This window comes from Protopterus annectens, chromosome 7.part0 (genome assembly GCF_019279795.1).
Source record: "Protopterus annectens isolate FY-2018-M chromosome 7.part0, PAN1.0, whole genome shotgun sequence".
Classification (NCBI taxonomy): domain Eukaryota; kingdom Metazoa; phylum Chordata; order Ceratodontiformes; family Protopteridae; genus Protopterus; species Protopterus annectens.
The window spans coordinates 1,464,077,081-1,464,099,118 of record NC_056739.1 but is presented as its reverse complement, the minus strand read 5'-3'; the positions used below and the strand labels follow the sequence as shown (position 1 = coordinate 1,464,099,118).

The following is a 22,038-nucleotide window of genomic DNA, read 5'->3' as shown; positions in this document are numbered from 1 at the left end:
GAATGCCTTGTGGTTGTCTTTGGAATGTTTGGCAATTTTATTTTCATAACTAGCTTTGGAGGATTTTATGAGGGATCTCAGCTTCTTACTGAGGCTGGTAAGGGAGTTTTTTGCATCCTGCAATGTTCCTCTTTTCTGCAACAGCTTTTTTATCCTTTTGTTGTAATGTTTGTGGCAGGGGACCACCAGATTGGCTTGCTTTTTTTGGAGGAGAGCATCTTGGTTCTATTTGGGATGGCACGATTCATGCATGAGTGGATGTGCTCGTACAGTGCCTTAGTGTAGGACTCCGCAGTTGAACTTCCCATCTGCATGGGTGTCAGTAGCATGAAGTTGGCCTTGGAGAAATTTTTTATGGAGGTTTCCTTACTAGGGGGTAGGGATGGGATGTGGATGTTAAGGGTGATTAGCTTATGGTCTGACCTGACCAATGAGGGGGTGACCATAGGTGTGGAGCATTGATTTCCCATGTTGGTAATGACCAGGTCTAGGATATTGGAGCCCCTGGTGGGACTATGGATTACTTTATCCAGGGCACTGGAATTTATGAATTCCAAGAACCGTTGGGCAAAGGTGTTGGGGAATAAGTAGTTTTCCCAGTTAATGTCAGGGTAGTTGAAATAACCCAGTATTAGGGTGTTTGGTTGTATACTAATATTTGCCAGTTTGTTTGGAGAGATGTAGTGAGAATCTTGGGGCATGGTGGGGGATCTGTAGCAAGCTGTAATTTGCATTACAGTCTTACCTAGTGTTAGTTGCACCTGGAGAATTTCAGACGCATTGTGTTGGGCAACTAACCTTGGTGAATATGGACACTCCTCCACCTTTAGCGTTTCGATCCTGGTTTGGTAGCCGAAAAGTGTGTCAAGAGTTGTAGCCTGGGATTGCAGGGGTGCTCTCTGACACCTTGAACCAGGTCTCAGTTACTGCACAGATATGGATGTTCTCCATTTTTTTTTGGAGTGCCTCGAGAGAGTGCATTTTGAGGTTTAGACTTCTAGCATTGTGTAGCATTACCTTCAGATTTTGCATGCTTGTACCTGTTATGGTGGTGGTTTTGTCCTTTGAACTTTACCTAAAAAAGGCACTATGGGGTGGCAAAAGCCTTAGCCAGTAACCGGAATCCCAGAGGTGACAGGTGCAGTCCGTCTCTGCTAAAGCATCGTGGTCTGTTGATCATGTCGTCCCAGGCAGACAGATACTGGATCCCCCTTTGAATGACACCAGAAGCTTAGCCAATTGCTGAAGTCAATCATTTTGTCCTTATATTGTGGTATCATTCTGGGCAAAGGCAGGATGCTACTCAGGGTTAGGGTCACACCTGCCTGGGCCACATGATCAGAACGCTCTTCCATGTCTTTTCATGTAGTCCAGGGAGGTACGTCTCAAGTCATTCATTCCAACATGGACAATGACAGTCATATTTGTACTTGTTGTGGAGTGACTTGAGTGCATGAGTTATGTGGCGGAGCCTGGCACCCAACAGGCGGCTCTCACTGTAATTTTCTCCTTGTTCAGCCTGGTGACAACTGCTGCTGTATTATAGAAGAAATATAATTTAATTCATATATTTTTTAAATTGTATAAGTCAGGAAGGTGAATCAAATAACTTTTGCATGGTCCTAAATGTGTGCAAGGGGCCTATCATTAGAAAACGGCCCATAGGTAAACAATCAGTCACTGGTCAAATGCATTTTCTTTGAATGTGGGTTTCAGTGCTGTTTCAATGAATGAGTTTCAAAGGCAGAAACGTTTTAATGCCAAGTCTGTTCTCACTGTAAGACTGCTTTGCTTTGTTTAGTAACTATCCGTGTTTATGCTATACAATTTGAAATAAGTTGGAAATGAAATCCAAATACCTGTAATCACTGTAGAAGTAAAGCATAAAACAGTATGCGCAGAGTTTTGAACACTGGAGGCAATGTTTTTTGGGGACTGTTATTTTCTTTAACGTAATACTCTGGGAGGGTCAACAAGATGCCAGTGATCAATGTCTTTTGGGGGCTGTTGACTTTAATAAAAACTCCTGGCAGGAAGCAGTGTGTTCTGGAGAGCCATTTGTGGACGACTTTAACCTAATATTTTTTTCAGGGTTAGTCAAGATAAATTTGGATGGCTTATCAATGTTTTGTTGTTGAAAAACTCTACTTTTGCATGAGTGAAGTGTGCATGGGTGAACTGAAGTAAAATCACATTTAAGTTCTTGGCTATGTGATGTGAAAGAAACAGTAATTTAACCACGGTATTTTATTTTCATTAAACGTTGTAGGCTTGAAGCAGATTCTCTGGGTAGGCAGTTGGGATGGGGTAATGCTTATGTGCAAATGGAATGACTGTAGTTGTAGCTTGAGGAATTGATTCTGCAAGGGTCTCAGTGCAGTGACAGTTTTAATACCTCTGCAGTAGTGTGAGGGGAGGGGAACTCAATTTCTCTTGAACTACAAAAGAAAACACTCAAAGACCTGAAATTTACTTTTCAGGCTGTAGCTGGATAACTTCCAAGTATAATGTAAATCAACGTCTGAGCCAAACATAAATTAAGGTGATTAGACAAAAGAAGTGGTCCTTTTACAGAAGGTAAAAACAGTGACCCTCCCAAATCCCATTATATGTTAATGGCATGGTAATTCAAATTTACTTCCTTATGTCTGGCATGAGTCGCACAAAGTATTATGGGAAAGAGAAAGGCTTGAAGGAGTTTAAGATCACGTTGATACATCAAGCCCCATTTGTAGCCATGTTGTGGAAAAACAGGCTAACATTGCAAATAAAGCACTTGGAGTGATTTTGAGGCGTTAAAATAGGCCAGGAAACAGGGTGAAAAACGTTTTATTTTTAGTTCTAGGGTGTTTTCTTTTCCTTTAAGACCTTGCCAAGTTTACTATGGGGATCGGGAGGATGGCGTAATGGTTAAGGTGTTTGCCTTACAAACACAAGGTGCAGGGTTTGAGTCTCCCAAGGGATAATTGGCTAGACTTAAAATGGCTCGCAAGGGCAGTTAGTTTAGTACTTATCTATGAACCTATAGCTATTTACAAAAAAAAAAAGACTTGTTATGCAAGCCAACCATAAAAGAAGTTTTGAATACTGTAAATGACAAACAGATCATGGAATGTTTAGAAAAAGGGGAAAACTCAAAGAAATTTTGGGAATACATTGTCGCCTCACAGTAAGACGCTGTCTGGTTCGATTCTCAGCTAGAGCGTCTTCGGCGTGGAGACATGCGTGAATGGGTGTACCTTCATTGAAGGTTGTGCCATCAGGCCTGGCAAGCCAGTACGGAAAAATCAACTGCCAATCATTAGCGGACCAGAGTTCCACTGTGGCAACCCCTAACTGGGAAAAGCCGAAAGACACAAACAAACATGCAGGATAATGTTCAGGAAGAGATGTTTTAGGGAATGCAGAAACTGAGCAAATTAATGTTGGCATGAATGAAAACATGCTAACAGGAACTTATTTTTTAAGAATGTCAATTCAAGTTGCAACCTGACATTTAACAATGTTAAAATAGATTTAACCTTTATGTGACTTCAAGAGTACCTAGAACTTTGAGGAAAGACCAGAAGCATGTAGTACATCCAGCATTGCAGAGTACATGACTACTAAACTATCCTTTGTTTTCACATTCTCTCATTTAAGAAGCTGTTATTCTACCACTACCAAATGCCAACAGGTAGCATATACAAAAGAGAAGCTGTAAGCATTGAGACATAAGGAAAGCCAAAAGCACAGCCAAGTGTCATTAAAGTAAACTAAATACTTCTCTTCAAAGTGGAACACTTTTTTCATGAAGTAGATACAAGGTTTTTTTTTTTTTTTTTTTTTTTTTAAATCTACCACTCTTTCTTGTGTTTTGAAGCACAGTCTAGTAATCAAGTAGTGGATGCTGTTATTCTTATCAGTGGGCCAACCTCATTCCAGTCTAAAATTATCCAACTGGTATTACCTAATCCTGAACCAACCTCAGATCTTACAAAATAGCATACAATGTCAAAATAGCAGGTCACTTATCAAACTGTGCTCCTGGACCACCCCTGAAAAGGGAGACTTGTGTACAGTGGGTTTATCCAGCCAACACATTTGAAAATCTGAGTATTGCAGTGAAATTCATCAGGAGTTGCAAAAGGGTGACAGAGATTCTGCTTACACTAGCAATAAAAAGCTGTGCCTGAATGTAGGCGAGCTTGCAAATCTACAGGCTATTCAGATAGCACTATGACATTTTCATTTGTAGGAGTAACATAGCTACTGTGGTACAGGAGAAATTAGTTTTGTGTGTGAATAGTCAGCATAGCTTTTCAAGAAGCAAACTTGTGAAATTTAAGACAAAAAGATGAGTCAGTAAAACTGACCATAATTTGAGCTATGGTAGGACAAGGCGCACAAATTGAGGATTTAAAGCTGGTAGGGAAGGAAAATATCTTCGGCGCATCTGAAAAGCAAGTTGATAAAGTGGATTCACAAACTGCTCAGATTGAGAGGTAAAATGTCTGCCAGATTTGGATCTCAAATATGAGAAGACCAGACCAGTATTGATAAAACAATGCACGAACCAAAAAGAAAAGATAAAACTGAAGACTACAGACGAAGAATCCACTTAACACCAGTTTATTGCACCTCTAGCGCTTCGGCAACTGCCTTAGAGTATAAAACATCACATAACTTACACAGTTTATATACCCTAATACATCTAACAATTAAACAAGCAGCCTAAACCAATTAATCAAACATTAAAAAATACTTAACACTACTTTCTCATCAGATAAGAAGCCTCCAGTTACATTCCACATTCAGACCCTGAGGAAATAAAGTGTCATATTTCAAAATGAAAATACTTTATTTATACAACTTTTTATACAAATCAGAAAATACACCCTTCATAATATGTTCTAAGATAGTGGCTTGTAACCCATTTGGATTAGAATTGTGAGCTAGCATAAAATGTTTAGCAACAGGGCTATCTTCTTTATTATTTATAATATTCCTGACATGCTCCTGCAGTCTAGTTTTAAACTTGCTTTTACTTTCTCCTATATATACAAGGTTACACGGACATTTCAATGCATAAATACCTCCAGCATTACAGCTATATATATTTTTAATCTCAAATACATATTCATTTATATACTTAAAAGTTGGAACAATATAATGACATACATTGCAATGACCGCAGGGTGAAGTTCCTAGTCTCTGCATGGTCCTATATTGCAATGTCTCAGTGGGATATTTAAATTTATTATGTACCAAAATATCTTTTAAATTCCTACCTTTACGAAATGAAATGCCTAAAGACCTAGACAATAAATTTTTTTTAGGTCCATTGATCTAAACAAAAAATTCCAGTAGTGTTTAACTACTGTGGTCTTCAGTACTGATAAACACCTGACTTGCTGTGGAAAGGAAAAGTGGCAACACATTCAGCTATTTGTAGTGTGATTATTCTGAAGTAATGCTTAGGAATAGTCTACAGTTTTTAGGTATAGTAACAAATGAAGTAAGTTGAAATTTATGATCCTTCCATGCTATTAAGGGTGTTCTGAGATGGCAAATTGCTGACATTCTTGAGTTTGAAACAAATAGACAGGTTAAATGTTTGAGAATAGGGCAGCTGAATTTGAATGCAAAGTTACTGATGGAGAGATGATGTCTGGGTGGAAATATCCTAAGCTTTGAACATTTGTGGAAGTGAGCCTTAGAAAATCATAAGTTGATTGTTGAGCTGGGTATATTAACCTTTAAATGGTGAACATGGTTAACAACTATAAGCAGTTATAAATTGAGATGAACACAGTTATAGTTTAGTCCTTGTTCGGTAAAGTCTACATAAAAAATACTGACTAATTTTTTGGTGAAAATGTATACAGTAATATTAAATGGTATCACATGGTGATTAGAGGAAGCCTAGGTTTAACAATGTTTAGAGGCTAAATGTGACAATGTTCAAAAGAGGATATTAAATGCATTTATTACAAGATGGGAATGTATGTAGTCAGAATTTTTTAATTTAATTTGGGTACTAGGAATACTCGCATTAGGTTACTTGTTCATTTTGATGGGTCTCCCAGCTTCAAAAGGTTATATCTGGTGTAATAACTGCTTTCAATAGTCTCAGTGTGTGTGTACTGAATATCATGAAAATGAAGCCAATGTCAGAGCATTCATCTCAGTAGTCACGAATCCCATTGTAGGCTACCACCCTCACTCCATGATATCAAGAATCATGTAAGAAACAATGTTGTGATGCTTTTCCTGTATGGACTTTTGGCACTTGGCAGCAAGTCTTCACTTGTTTTAGGAGCTGCTCCCTTATTAGCATGTTGTAGTAACCACATATTCCTTCTAATCGTACAAAAACACCAAGTTGTACAAAATCTGTGCAATTTAACCATGGCTGTACACTGTGTACTAGCCTAGACCTATCAAAAGCTATCCATTACTGACCCTGAAAGAAAGCTACAAATACCTACAAGCATATCTAGCCAAACCCATCTGTCCCTGAAATGGCCCGCTCACAGTATGCAGCACCTTCTTTTCAACCTATCTAGTGGCAGAGCTAGAACTTTATGGAATGGATGGATAAGAGTAGATTTTAGTGACTTTAGTGATGTCAGGAATGAAGCAACTTTGAGGTCCACTAATTTATATATACTTTTAATAGGATCAAATTCTGGTTCTTTACGAGTGGCACCCAAAATCAAGTCCCATAAGTGAGAGTTCCCTAACTTAGAACAGAGCAAATGCAAGTGTCATAACTCTCAATGATGCCATTAAAACACTTTTGCAGAGGGATTTACCCCTCCATGTACCCCCTGACATGGGGAACTGTAACCCTAAACCCCTATTTATCAGAACTGATGGCCTAACTGTTCCAAAGACTGCAAATGTGATCCAGCTTCAATTATACAGAATTTTGTGCAAAGTTGGTTTCATTGTCAGTTTTGACAAGAGCTGCTGACAACTTAATACTCAAGCATAGCTGTGTAAGGAAACTACAGACAGTAGTTTCATCACTGCTGCATTAGCTTTACCTATATAGATTACATACTGCTAAGGTTAACAGCCAGCAAGCTTACAGAACCTCAACACATTCCACATGCCCAAACCACTAGTTAGTTTGAGCTGAGCTAACTAGACAGGCTTGGGGCAACAAGCGCTTTAGAGCTTTCATCCAAGAGGGTGAGGCTGAGCCCTGAAATGGCAATGTTACGAGTAAATCCCCACATCCTGACAATCAAAAACAAGGGGGAAGGAATGGCTATTGTAGCAGTGATCATATGAACATCTGTTATAGCAAGTTCAGGTACACGTCTACACTACATTCATCATATTGATCACTACCTGCAGTAGCCTTCACTATAAGGATAAATTACCCTAGCTTACATTTAGGAGGTGGAAGGATAAGGGTCCAGGAGCCTCTGGAAAATGGTCCTAGAAAAGCCTGATCTAGACCTAGAAAAGGAATCTAGCTTAATGTGCTTTGTGAAAGTACAGAGGACCAAGTTGCTAATTTTAATATAACCCTTCCCAAGCCACCATAGATGAAGCCAAGGCCCTAGTAGAGTAGGCCATGCCTGGAACAAACTTGTAGTGAATAAAATTAAAAGGCAATAGCCTTAGACAGCCATTTGAAGGATTGTTTTGACACAGGTTGGCCATTCCTTCCTTCACAATAAGTGAAATTATCTGGGAGACTTAGTTCTGTCAAGATAGTATGAGTTGTCTGTGGACATCAAAGATGTGGAGTATCCTCTTCCTCTCATTTTTAGGTACAGAAAGAAAATTGTGAACTGGGTAGTCTGGCTTAAGGTAAACTTGGATACCAGTTCAGCAGGCATAAAAAGATTAGTTCTCAAAGAGAATACGTCTGGAAAATGAAATCAGGATTACTTACAATAAGAGCATGCAACTCTGATACCCTTCTTGCAGGAAAACTTAAGAACTTCAAGCCAGCCAGGTTAGCATACTCAAATGGAGCATGTTAGCTTCTCTAACTATGATCCCAAGGAGGATCACCAGTTTCTTGGAGGCCTGTTACTGCTTTCAAATGCATTATAGCATGAAATTGCACTGAAAAAGGAATATCCATGGGCAACCATGCTGAAATGATGGAAATCAACCTGGAAGTAGTAAGGAAGGATGCAGGATAGTAACTTGCAAATACTCGAAAGCCAGAGAACAGCTAGTATTGAATGGGTGCTTGTTAGGTTGATGGCACCAACTAGAAAACCTTTTCCATTTCCTAATGATTTTCTAGTCGCAGGCTTTCTTGTTTCATTAGTACCTGCTGCATATCCTCAGTAAACGTGTGCCTAAAGACCCCATCATCCAAGCAGTCATTTGAAATTTATAGGGATTGGGGGTGTATACAACACCCCTGTTCTTGTGAAATCATCCAGCAAGTTAAGAAGCTTATGGTAATTGCCCCGTCCATTTCCAAAAATGAGAACTACTGTTGCTTTCAAATTAATCAGAATAAATTATATGAGCCTGACAATTTAAATTCTGAAAACCAAAGTTGCACAAGCATATGCTTTCACATACTTAACACTTCCTATCCTTATCAGAAAGTAGGATTGAAATTAACTGCTAAGTGGCAGTACGATTAACTAAAGCTATAACTGTTGGGGTCAGGTTTGGGAAGACTGGAGGCAAACTTAAGACCGAGTAACTTCATACATTCTGCCTTTTTATGCGCAGCTTGTTGAATATCAGAAAAATTGCAGGCAGTGACCTCTTCAAACAGAGCTGGAGGATGGGTGATGATTCCGGAACTTCCATCTCTAACAAATCATAGTATTTTCTGAGGAATGGAGAAACCAGTGTTATCCCCACTGTAAAGACCGGCACATTCTGGAAATAGTCTCAGAAAGAAAGAACCCCCCCCCCCCCGAGAGGATCAAACTGAGCTCTCCTCTTAGTCCTGTATCAGAAGTCTGAAAAGAAACCCAGTATCTGTCCCTTCATCTTCCTGTCTGGACTCAGGGTCTTGAATCTTCAGGAAACAAGGTCTCTTACCAAAAACTACCTTTCAAGGACGCCAAAATTAAACCACAAATCAAAACCAATGAACTAAAAAAAAATTTAAGTAGATATATGTTGAGTTTCTTTTTGACAGGAAAAAGAGGACCAATAGTTTATGGCTGCAACAGATTCAAGGATGGTGCAAATCTGGCAAAACAAGGAAGACTTCTGAGTCCTCTACCAGGACTGGCAAGCACTCTTCCTTGCCCACTGAAGAGACCTGAACAGGCAGTGAAGATGGGGCTAACCACTTGTCCATAGGGTTATACATGCTACACCAGAGGGACCCAGGGAAAAAGACAAATAGCCTGAGGAACTAATGGCCACAGCAAAGTCACCAACCTGTGATGGAGGCAAATACTAGCCTGATGTGGTGTCAAACGCAGTTTCCTTAACTTTTTTTGTAGCTAGAACAGACCTGGGGACCAGTAGTCTGGTTTCACTGATAAAGCAGAAAATGGTGCCTCATTCCCAAGAAAAGAATCAGGAAAAGACAACTTAAGTCTTAAGTCACTTCACACAAATAGGATAAAAAGCACTTTAAAATACTTTGCCAGCCCCCAAAATTAAAAAAGTTTCTCCACAGAAAAAAAGATTTTCAATTAAGCAACATTTAAAGCAGACAGGAAAGTGCACGCTCATTTTAAAGTACAACAAAAGGAAAACAGAGTCTCATATCAGTCTATTAGAGCACAGTTCTAGCTCTAAAGTAACTTTCCTGAACAGGAAAGGGGTAAATGTTTTTTAAATGGAAGTTTGTTCCCCCAGTGTGAATTTATTTGCCCCATGAAGGAATAGTACACACTTTGGTGAGCAATAAAGCTCTTAATGGCTCAAACTGACAAGTCTGGGTATGTGACAGGTGCCATGAAGCTTTGAAAGGTGACTGCCTGATATATCCTTAGTAGCATTAACATAGCTAGGGCTGGGCAAAAAGGACAACTTCCACAGGTGCAAAGTGTTTGAGACATCAGGGGCCTACCCCAATCACTAATGCACACTGGCTTTTAAAAGCTGGTAATGCAATTGCACTGAAACTTGAGTTGTAGCACTGTGTGCGGTCTAAATTTACAACAGTTTACAAGAAATGCATTTAATGTTTTATTTAGTAAAGTGTGCGATAGGAGGGGCAGGGTACAGGACCCAACTGGCTACTGCATTTCAGGAGCTCCAGGTACCTGATCATGTACTTTGTTTTTTGCTCTTCATTTGAACTAGGGCAGGAGGGAGGGGACATGTCATGCATCTGGCCCCTTTGCTGGTGCACCAGGAAGATCAGATTTTTGCTCTTCACTTGAAAAGAAGAGGGTCACAGTACTTTGCAAGACCAGCAGAGTCTGCTAGTTGAGCCACCTACACCTCTGCTGAGCAGGCTATAACCTATACAGTTAGGGCTACTTAAGCAGTAAATATGTTGAATTACAGAAATTTACTGCTCTTTCTAGGTAGATTATAAATAAGACATCAGAAATATTTGTCTAAGAATACAGTAATGAGTTTCACTACCAGTTTGAGCCTATTGCCAATACTGCATTCGTGTGCCATTCAGTTAAACAACCTTTGATTTTTAAAAGTACTACAGATTTTTTAGATCAATAGTAAAGGTAAGAAATCCATTCCTTGTTTAACTTTACTAAAATGTAATAGCTCACACAAGCTTTTAGCAATATTTCAAGAGAAAAGGTTGGAAACTTAATGCCTTAATTTGCATACTAAGATACATTTACAAATTACATCAACTACAGCACCTAGCTACTTAAAACATTACACTGATAACATCTTCAGTAAAACACCCACTAATTCTATGACTTCCTCGAACAGTGTTTAACCGAAGGGAGTAGGGGGATGGAATTTCAGTGGATTGGGAAGCTGCCAGGGAAAGGAGTCCAACAAACTATTCTGGTAAACAGAAACTACATACATAGGCTTATTTACGGAAAGCATAAAACTGCCCATACATCTCCACAAAATTTGACCAGAGCAGAATCTCATACTACAGGACCCATCAAAAACAGTCATTCTACACAGTTGAAAATTTTAAAGAGCAAAGAAGCATTCCAGGCTTAAGGCAGTAAAGACTACCACATTAAAACATGAAAATATTTATGTTTAATTCAAATACTGTTTATTCTTTTGAAAAGGTACACAAACAAGCAAATGTTACCTGAATAACGTTGCCATACTGTATAACTGTTCCCAGTAGCTTTCGATTTTCAGACTCATTTTGTTTCTTTTCTAAGTCAGCAGCATGCTGTCAAAACAAAGTCAGACTTATAATTATGTTCTGTAAAAAAGTGAGAAATATGCAGTTATAAATTCGTACATCAGTCAGCAGGTCTCGGATCCTAAAATGTAGAAGACAAATACAAACAAAATGTCTATCATTGCCTTAGGCTACTACATAAATGTTAATATTCTACTGGACAATCTGCAGCAAGGGCATAATACGCACTCAGCTAAGTATTTCAAGCATCTCTCCCCACCTCCCTTGCAGAGTCATCATTTCCAGCCACCCCAGTGCCAGAGTCCATTGCCAGCTTTACCTGCTCCTCCTTGCTCCCCAGAATTTTTCCAAGTGTGCAGGATCAGTCATGGATATTAAAATGGCATCCTCCAGGTCGTCATTAACAGCTTCTGATGTTGAAGGTGGTTATATTATAGCCTACCCTTCCTTAACTTCTCCCTTCCCTGCATTTCTTTGTAACATCCAAGGGCTTCTCCTCCTATAAACCATGCCTTTCCTAACAGATTTTTCAATGAACACCATCTCTGCCAGAGACTTGTATAAACCAGGGTTACTTATTCCCTAGTTAGCCATATATCCCTCTCTATGCCACATCACTGGCTAGTACTTCAGAAATTGAAGAATGCAATTGCTCAAACACTTTCACTGTCTAGTGTCTACAAGCACATATCTTCCAACCATATGCAGAGTTAGAAATTCTCTTAAAAACCTTTATGCTCCACACCAACAGCTGAATGTTTGCATTTTACTGCAAACAGCATTTGAAAATGTCTATCGTATTAGGTGGGTGGTAGGGACAAAAATGACCAAGCATAAAAAATACAGCCATCTATATACATGTCATAGATCATGGCTACTTCAACTCTTACGAAACAGCCATCTCTTAATGTCTTTCTTTTCAAAATCCTGTACAATCACCCACTTAACAGCAATCTCTTACAATTACAAGGGTACCGGAAATGTTGCTTCTTAAAGCTATTCATTTATTTATTGACATTTGTTAACCAGGTTTGTCCAACTGGGCTTGTGGCCCATTTTCAGTGGAGACCCGAGGAGAAAAGCTCCAGTAATACATTTTAAAACAAGTACAGTTTTAAACAATACTGATATAATAGCAGTTATAGCAAAACGATTCACATATGTTGGGATACATGCATAAAGTTAAAGTTGCATTAAAAAGAAGCCAAGTAACAATTTTACATTGATATAGTTCAATAGGTTAACAAACATTTTTTGTTTGTAGAAAATTGTGCAAATCCATAGTAGACACATTGGAGAGAGAGGTGTAATGAGGTACTAAGTATGGTCCTTTTGAGGGTACATAAAGGGAAGGAAGACTAGGTAGGGTCATGGCAAGGGCAGGTTCTGGAACTGAGAAAATAAGCTTTTAGTTCATTTTTAAAGTGTGAGGTGTGGGAGATTGAACGTAAGTCAAGGGGAAGTTTGTTCCAAGCATGGGCAAGGGAGTGTTTGTACAGTAGTTTGTCTACTGACCTTTTTGGGTAGTAGATATCAAGTAATTGTTGGTTAGAAGTACAGAGGGTCCAGGATGGGATGTAGATGGAGACTAAGGAAGAGAGAGATGGACAGAAGGAAGGTTTATAAAGAATAGAGTGTAGTATATGAAATTGATAAGATAGCAGAAACTGGATGTATGCAGCTGAAGAACTGTTCTACATCATGGAAAGCAGAGAACACTTCCAAGTTGTAAAGTTTATCTCAAGACAGTTCTTTATTTTACCAGTATGGCACCATGTCGATTACTGCTGTACATGTCTACTGATCTCTGTACCCTCAATCTCCACTGTAGACAAAAATCCTTTTACTTCTGAGGTTGTACCTTCTCATTTGTAGAGATGAGGCACACCACTTTAACAGAGAACTACAGCCTTCAAGTGCCACCTTTAACAGCCACTTTACACTTCAGCAAATCAGTCCCTGCATGCAGACAACTGTCACGAAGCTATACCACTGCCATCTTCAGTTTTGAGGCAGATCAAAGTCTGCGTAATGCAATGCGTGTCAAGGGTAGGCCAAAGCAATATTCATTTTTGATATTAAAATTCGACCTACATATCTTAAACAGTACCAAAAAGTCCAATCAAAAACTAGGTCTTCTATACCACAACAAATACACAGCCAACAAATCTAGACCTATACTGGCTCAAACATTTCTTCCACCATCCCCCTACTGTATGCTGCTCCCATACTTTCAAATTAATCTCTTACCCAAACTAGAAACCACCTATAACAAGATAGTACGATTCGCAGCCAGTAATAGCTACAAATCCCATCATTGAATATCCCTGAAAGCTTAAGATGGCCCGAGCTCCCCCACATGCTTCAAATATCACAACTACAAATTGCAAACAGCATCCTAAATAGCCCCAACTACTACCCTTACATCCATAATTACGCCCTACATACCCAATCATGACCTCAGATGCACACAAAAAACAAATTTGCAGAAAAATGAGCATGAAAGAGCAAATGAAACAATTAAGTCATGTAAAGCATGGACAGTTAAAAATTTTTCAAGCACTGAAGGAGCAATTAATCCAGTTCAGGGAAGGCGCAAGAAAGTCTGCAAAATGAACTGAATTCAGTTGAAGTAAACAATTTTAAGCAATACATACAATAATCTGTTCATGTATATTTTCCCACTGGCTGGGATTTAAATTTAACCATGATATACAATCATACTAAAGCAGCTAATGAATTGAGTGAAAATGCGGAAAACTCATTCCCATAAGCCACCATGTGGAGAGATTTTAGGTTTTGTAGGATACCATAAAAACAAGGTTAATGTTTCAGATTAGTAGTATTCTAAATCCAAGAGCCAAGAGAAACTTCAGATATTGAATTATACATTTTCAAACACCATCAAGACTTAGAAAACTGGAGAAAGAAGAAAATACTTAAAACGTAGTCTTGACCAGTATCCAAAATTGATACTAAAGCTGAAAAAATTTGCACTATCAAAACTCCTGACATATACAGATTATCAGTTGAAATTTATAAACTTATAAAATCTCAACTTTAATTTATGATGCTTTAGTGCAAAATTCAAATTTAGTTCCACCTCCATGGAGATCAGTTACTCCTATACATAAATAAGGAATGGATACAATCTAATCAAGTACAGCAATCACTGCACTTAAATGTCCATTATACATTATTCGCACAAGATTAAGAAATGGACTTCCAAGACAGCTGCACACTGAACAGCACTTCAGCTCTCCTGGTATGATAAACTGAGTAAAAAAGGAATGACTGAATTTTTTTTTTTGGTGGGGGGGGGGGGGTATATTCAGCTTCTGGCTAGTAAATACACTGCCTAGATGCCAGCAAAGAAATTTGGTAAACCTGAAAGAAAACCAACCAAAAAAGGTTGATAAAAATACTCCCTGGGAAAGATTTGGCAGCTGTTCAGCAAAAACACGTTCAAGAGATAGTCTCCAATAATTTAGAGTAAAAATAACTCAAATATGTATTCAGAGGTGATTAAAATTAAACACTGAAGAAATGCATCAATTCAAACAAAAGCCTGAAAAAACAGAAGCTTTAATTGAGCCATTCAGATGAAGTGATAAACCTGCAAAAATCAGAGGTTGCCATGAAGAAAAAACTGGCTGAATAGGTCTCTTAAAAATGGTTTGAAAAAAAAATGAGTTTGAACAGTGTGTGCACGGAAAACCTTAGATTTACTGTTGTACCAGATAAAAATTAAATTAGTCTGCTCCTTCCAGTTTATGAAAACACAAATAAGCAACTGGACTAGTGGTCCACAGCAGAAGTTGGTAATTGAAAGGGCACACCAAGTGTAGCCTCAAGCCTGGCCAGGACAGAGCAGCCAAGACCTACATTGGTAAACATGTCATACCAGCAGAAAGAGCTAATCCTGACTACATTTTGACAGAGGGGTAAAGTATTACAAATTGGAGATAGAATGTTTGTACAAATTATTCACTGTACAACAGGCAGGAAAAAAATTATCCCAGCAATCAGGAAATATTGAGAGGTAGGTGTGAGATTCAAGCTGCTGTATCCAGCCATCTTCAAAATGTTTTTTTCTTCCTTCGGGAGGATCAAAGTCACTTTTTGATGCACAACAGGCTAAGGAGTAAAGTTTATCCAACAAAAAGCAAGTCAACACAGAAAATGGGCTTCATTTGTCTAATATGGTTCACAGAGAAACTTTGTCAGTGAAACCTTTTCAAGTGTTCCACAGGAAAATGCTTGAGAAATAGAAAAAAGCACAGGAGTCAACTAGATGAATCAAGAGTACATTGGACTTGAAACAGAGGCTTGTGTTGTGAGAGGATTAACAGAAGACCAGAAACTCTGAAATTAGTGAATAAATGGAAGACTGTAAAGCATCACATTTGTGAAGATTGGTTTTGCCAATAGAAAGTGTCTGAAAATTAACTTTTGTTGACTATAAAGCATATACCCCACTATATCAAATATTTCAAGGATACTAAAAGGTGGAAAAGAACAATAATTTGTTAGTACTTGGATAAAACATTTCATGATACAAACTGCATGTTATATACAGTAAAATTGTGTGTAGTCAGGTTATTTTAAATGCAGGTCTTTTCAGTGAATGTTGTGTGTTAAAGAAATGAAAGTACTTTTCAGTTTAAGTAATACATGTTTTACAGTGTAAGAAGTGAGGCTGGACAAGGCAAGTTTAATGTTGATACGCTATGATCATGAGCTGCTGGGGTGGAAGTGTGCTTAATAGTGCACTGATTACATGCAGAATTAGGACATTACTACAAAAGCATGAATGTCTAGACCACCTCCTTTGGTTTAAGCTGTAAACAGGTGTTTTTGTAAATATGCAGCCTTTAAAATAAGAAAATTATGAAAGCCAAGAAAATGCTAAGCTTCTTACAATTGCAAAGATATTAGCTTGCTTATAGTGGAGTCGTCTGCAGCTGTGGGCAGCTGTTGATTCTTTTTTGTGAGAAATTTGCAAGACTCATTGCTGAATACATTCCAAATGAAACAAGCTGTCTTGTAGGTACAAACAATCCTGAGAACAGAGTATTGTTTGTTGAGGAAAATGCAAAATTTAAAGGTACAATGGCAAGCAGATCTTTGAAAAAATTAGGCTGAATTTATTGGAAGTGAATAAGAGGCGACCACCCCCATTCATGCCAGCCTTAACATTTTAATGCAGTTAATAGAAGTGTACAATTGAGTTTTATTTTAAGATAGCTAGTGCACTTATTCTTAGAGTTACGATAGTTTTCTGAAAGCATACAAGCTGCTTTTCATATCTGAGAAAAGGAGAGAGATACTAAAAGGAGAGACAGCAATCAGTGTAAGTGGGAGCACAGCCAACCATAACCTCAGTTTCAGGCTGATAATGCCTATAGGTACAGCAATCACTTTCGGGGCAACTGTTCCCTTCTGGAGGGTTAAACCTCATATTTTGAAGATGTACACAGATCTGTGTGTTTGTTCCAAGTAAATAGGAGATGGCCATTTTGTACTTAGTTTTTTGACTGAGGGTTTTCATTAAAACGAAGTCTTGAAAATGCGACGTAGGTTCAGTTGGAAAACTGTATAAAAGGTCAGCCTGCCACACAATAATATATGCATGCAACACAAAAGCTGGAAAAACACATTAAAAAAATGTCCTAACAGGTGAGAATAGCTTTTTTATCATGATGGCTATGCTGTCCATATCCTGAACACGAATGGCCTTACAGGCATAGATAAAAAGTTAATATTGAATTATATGAAGAAATGCAAAGTGCAAACAGCAATGCTGCAGGACACAGTTGGAAACATAAGCATGTGATTCTGATAGAGGATTTCAGAATATGCATTCTGAAATCCTCTATCTCAGATGCAGGAAAAGTAGAGTAATTATACTAATTGCTAGAGAGGTGCAAATAGTGAGAAGGTGGAAGTGAGGGGGATTACAATGGCATGCATTTATATTTCACCAAAAACTATTTTGGAGCTTAGGAACCTTTTGGGGGAAAATCAGCTTTCAGCTAGGAATATTTACAAGTGGGGAGATTTCTGAAGTTTATGAAAATATTTGGTATGGAAGACGTGAATTTAGTAGTAGGAACTGAATTTGCATATTCCTCCAAGTACAAATAACTGGGCTAGACAGTAATTTCACAGAAACATATGCATTTAACAAAGCTTCGGCACATCCAAAAACTTTGATCGTGAACCAATTAAAAAATGTAGGGTATTTACCTACCTCTTAAGAGGAATTTAAGGAATGGGTAGTGGAAATTTGAAAGTTATGGAAGATAGAAATATCTTCAGAAGTTATATCTAGTGCCTGGGATAAAATGAAAGTGGAGTGTAAAAACAGTCAAAATAAGAGGAGGAGGTATGGTTTAGTAATACAAAATTACTTCGAGGGGCTGACAGAGGTTAAAGTACTGCACAATAACAGGAATCTCGTGTAAAGAGCAAATGCAGATTGCTAGAGAAATTACGGGAGTATCTGGCTAATATGCGCAAGTTTAAAAAGACAGCAGTTAAGCAGCTATTATGCAAGAAAGTACAAACTTTACTTATGGAAGACCATTTTAATTACATTTGAGGGATACAAGGCTCAACTAACAGTTAAGATACGAGGTGATGACATGAAAAGTCAAAGTGATGTATAATCTTTCTTCAGGAAAGTCTCTGGTATTCATGTGAAGTTTGGAAATTAAGAGGGAAGAAAGCAATAAAGATCTGGAAGATAATTTAAAAGGGGAAGAATCAACATCTGAAGAAAGCAGTAGTGGCTGTGTTATCTAAAGAGGGCAAAGACCCTTCAAACCAAGCTTCATGTAGACCAACATCATTTTTAAATCTTGATTATAAAGTGTTTATGTCTATACTTGTTAAAATAATGGTAAAAGTGCTGCCAAGATAGATACGAATTAGTGTGGTTTTGTGAAAGAAAGGCAAGCATTTAACACTAATAGAACAATGTTCCAGAGGGAAGCAGAATGTTAGAAAATACCTCTGCTGTTGGGTCTTTATGCACAGGAGACATCTGATAAAAGTAAACTGGCATTTTATGAGTAGGACATTGGAAGCATTTGCATTCCCTGATAAAGTTAATCTTTATTGTAAGGATATATGAAGGCTCAAGAAGAATGAAAGTAGGAAAGTTCCTCTCAGATGAGCTGCATTTGAACAGAACCAGGCAAGGGTGTCCTCTCACTTGCATGCTTTATATTTAGAACTAGTGGCAAAGAAAATAAGGCCCTCAGAAATACAAGGATACAATTGGTATGGTAAACAAAGATGGCTTTATTTGCAGATATTTAGTACCGTATAAATCCAGAAAAAGGATCAGTGTAGTGTAACATTTTGAGGCAGTTTCAAGTCTATTTTATCATTATTAACTTTGTATCCTGAAAAAAGGTTCTAGCTGTAAATTATGTACCCACATGCAAACTGTTTCAGCAATACCAATGCTTACAGGGAGATAAAGTATTTAGCAGTATGTATTAAAAGGTTTTTGTTATGGCAGCTAAGGATATGTGGGAACAGACTAAACAAGAGAAGTTACATTAAGAAACTGGATAGTATTTAAAGAACAAACCAAAACAAAAACAGACCAACAGATGGACTCCAAGGAGGCCACAACCACAAATGGCACCGGTTCACACCACAAATTTACCTAGGTTTCGTCTTTTATTCAGACTTCTTCAGAATAGTATTTAAAGAACTAAAGGAATTTTATCTGAGAGAGAAAGGCAAGAGCTGAGTAGGATAAGTTAATTCTTCCAGTAGAACAAGGTGGTTTAGGTTGATGAGATTTGAAGAAATATTTTAAAGCTATAGAGTTAAGGCTCATATACGTAACAAGCAGCAGCTTATAATTCAAAGTGGAAAGGGAAGATGAATCAAAGGGGTGGGGGGGTTCAAGAGTGCAATTTGGGATGCAGATCCTTAAGGAGAACCACCATACAGATTATATCTATAAAGTAGCACAGTATATAAGAACTAAGACAATACAAGAATGGAGAAAGGGGAATTTGCCAGCAGGGCTGACTGCAAGTAGGGGCACAGAAAATAGACAAGCCGGGCTGAAATTTACTGAAGAAACCTGGGAAAGGAACCAAGAAAACTGGGAACAAATAAGCAGGAAAAGTAATGAAGTCGGATGAAGTCAAAGACATTTGGATTGCAGGCTAGTCTTGCCTTGTCTATTGGGGCTTGATCTCAGAGTACAGGCAAAGAGAAAGTCATGGGGGATTTTAAGTGAAAACCTGCACTGATAAAAGTTTTAACAATATAGAACAGAAGCAGCTGTTAAAAATGAATTAGAGCACATAATACTGTGCGATAACCAAGAATCAGAGGAGGTTAGAAAGGATTGGGGAGCGACTGGAAAAGCAATTTACAAGAAAAACAATACAGTATGCCTCTCAAGTATGCAATCAAGTCCATAATGTTTAGAATCTTAAGTGCTTGCATAGGTACTTTAAACTCTGAAGTGTACTTCAAAGAAAGTTTCCTCAAGTAGATGGCAAATGCTGGATGTGAGATGAAGAAAAAGATAACTGGGAACACGCTTTGGGAGTGTTATGAGCTGGCAGACAAAATCCATCCAGAGTACTCAAATATTGGATGAACAATTGCTGCAAATAAGGAAATAAATATTATTTTAAGCTAGGATATAGAATATGAATTGCAAAGACACAGTAAAGCCTTAAGTTTAATTGCTAGCTGCCAAAAATGCAACTACTAGAAAATGGAAATCAAAGGTCTACACCACCTGTATTGGAGGTATTAATGGCAAAAAAGAAATTAATTAGAATACAGATCTTCAGAAAAGGGAATGCGCAAATTACACAGATGTAAACTGAAACTGCAGGAACAATACATGCATAATACTGTTCAGGAAGAGGAGTGACGTTTAAAGGGAAGGCATGAACTCAGCATTTTTAATTATAAAAACAAAGAAAACGTACATTATATTTAAATGGAGAAATGTTGACTTTTTTCTTTTCTGTTAATGTTTGCCTATGTCTTAAGTGATTAATTACATATTTAATAATCTTGAGTCCAAACTGGTTTTACCATTTATGTTTTTGGCAATATAAAAAAGGTAACCAACCAAAAATCAGAATAAAAAGTTTGCATTACCCATTTTTGTGATCAAGACCCTTTAACTCCATTGATTAATTTTTCTGGAAAAAAATATTACATCCAGATTCAAAGGCTTTTATCAAAATATTGCCTTTTGTCACAGGTTTTTATTATCAGAGTAACCAAACAAGAATGACCATCATCTTTTATGTTTCCTTTAGCTATTGAATCTTTTGCTAATAGTATTGAAGCTTTTAAAATTGGAAAATTCAAAAATTCAGCTTTTTGCTGATGATATTTTAGTAACTCTGGAAATTTATCAAATCTATAGAGGAGTTGGACATGGTTATTTCAGCAGGTTTCTTTAATGGAATTTGCTAACAAGGTAAGCGTTTGGGAGTTGGCATAACAGTTAAGGTGTTTACTTCAGCCAAGGTAAACAGTTTGATTCCCACCTTTGAATGGAATCTGGCTAGGCTTAATGGTCTGGCAAGGGCAGCTAGCCTAGTACTTAACTTAAAATTAGGAAAACAGACACTATCAAAAAATAAAAAAAACATATTTGGAGAGAAATCAATTAAAGTTAATATAAAAGATCTTCCAAAAAATGGAATGAATTACATTTAAAATGAATGCAAGGAATTTTCACAGGAATGAAAAACATCTTTTATTGCCTGATGATCTCTTTTTATACCTATGTATCCATTTTTCCGATAACCTGATTTACCTTTTTTACTGGGTTGCAAAGAGCCAACAAGTGCAGGGCAATGCAAATGGTTCTGGATAGGCTGAATCCTGGAATTTAGCTACACAGTAGTGCAGTTAGCAAAACTGTTTCAATTTTTTTTTTTGAAGTTGACAGCGAAATGGCATCTGTAGTAAAAGTACAGCCATGTACACCTACCACAAATATGGATGTTAGTGTGGATTCACGGTTACAATCCTGAATTATGGGATTTTCTGCTTCAGAAGCCCTTGGTTGACCCGACAAAAGTACAGTAAACTACCTCCTCCCTGAGAAAGGGTATAAAGGGAGCCAGCCTAAACCATGACATGAAGCCATGATTTTTTCTTGCCCCTAGAAGGTAGGAGCCCCATAGATCAATCTTAAGCAAGGGACCAGGTTAAAGGAAGGGGACCTGTACAGCATCCCTACAGAGGGTCCTCTGGAAGAGTATGACAGAGAAACAAGCTATTTTAAGGAGAATAAGAGGGGCGGAGGGAGAGAAAGACTGCAAGTGAATACAAACATCTACATTTAAGTGTACACAACTGTACCATGTTCTTCATGCTTTACTGTTGCAGCCCTGACATCTGGGATTATTCCCAAAGCTGAAACGAGGGTGGAAGGTGCCTTAATGGGAAGAGAAGATGCCGGGCAAGATGGCAGTGGCAAATCCTACTCTGGGACCTGGAGAAGGCTAAAAGGTGGTAGTGCCTGGTAAAGGTATGCACGGATGACCAGGTAAGCTGCTTCCAAAATGTGTTTGGAAGGCACTCCCCTCAGGTAAACAATGCAGATGACATGGCCCTAGTTGAGTGGGTCTTAGATTCAAGGGGCTTTTTGCTGTGGTAGGTGTAACAAAAGGAAATACAGTGGGAGATGCACTAGGAGAATTTGCTTTGAGACGGGTTTTCCTTCAAAGCCCAAGGCAAAGGAAACAAACCGTTCTGATTTTCTGAAAGCTGTAGTC

At 38.1% G+C, this 22,038-nt stretch overlaps 1 protein-coding gene across 1 annotated transcript in view; it reads right to left on the bottom strand.

Moving 5' to 3' along the window:
* Positions 1–22,038, bottom strand: part of ITPR1 (inositol 1,4,5-trisphosphate receptor type 1) — a 2,510,606-nt gene that overhangs the window by 2,071,513 nt on the left and 417,055 nt on the right. Inside the window, exon 5 of the mRNA XM_044076407.1 lies at positions 11,189–11,275. Coding sequence (XP_043932342.1) covers positions 11,189–11,275 — 87 coding nt within the window. The remainder of the gene's footprint in view (positions 1–11,188; positions 11,276–22,038) is intronic.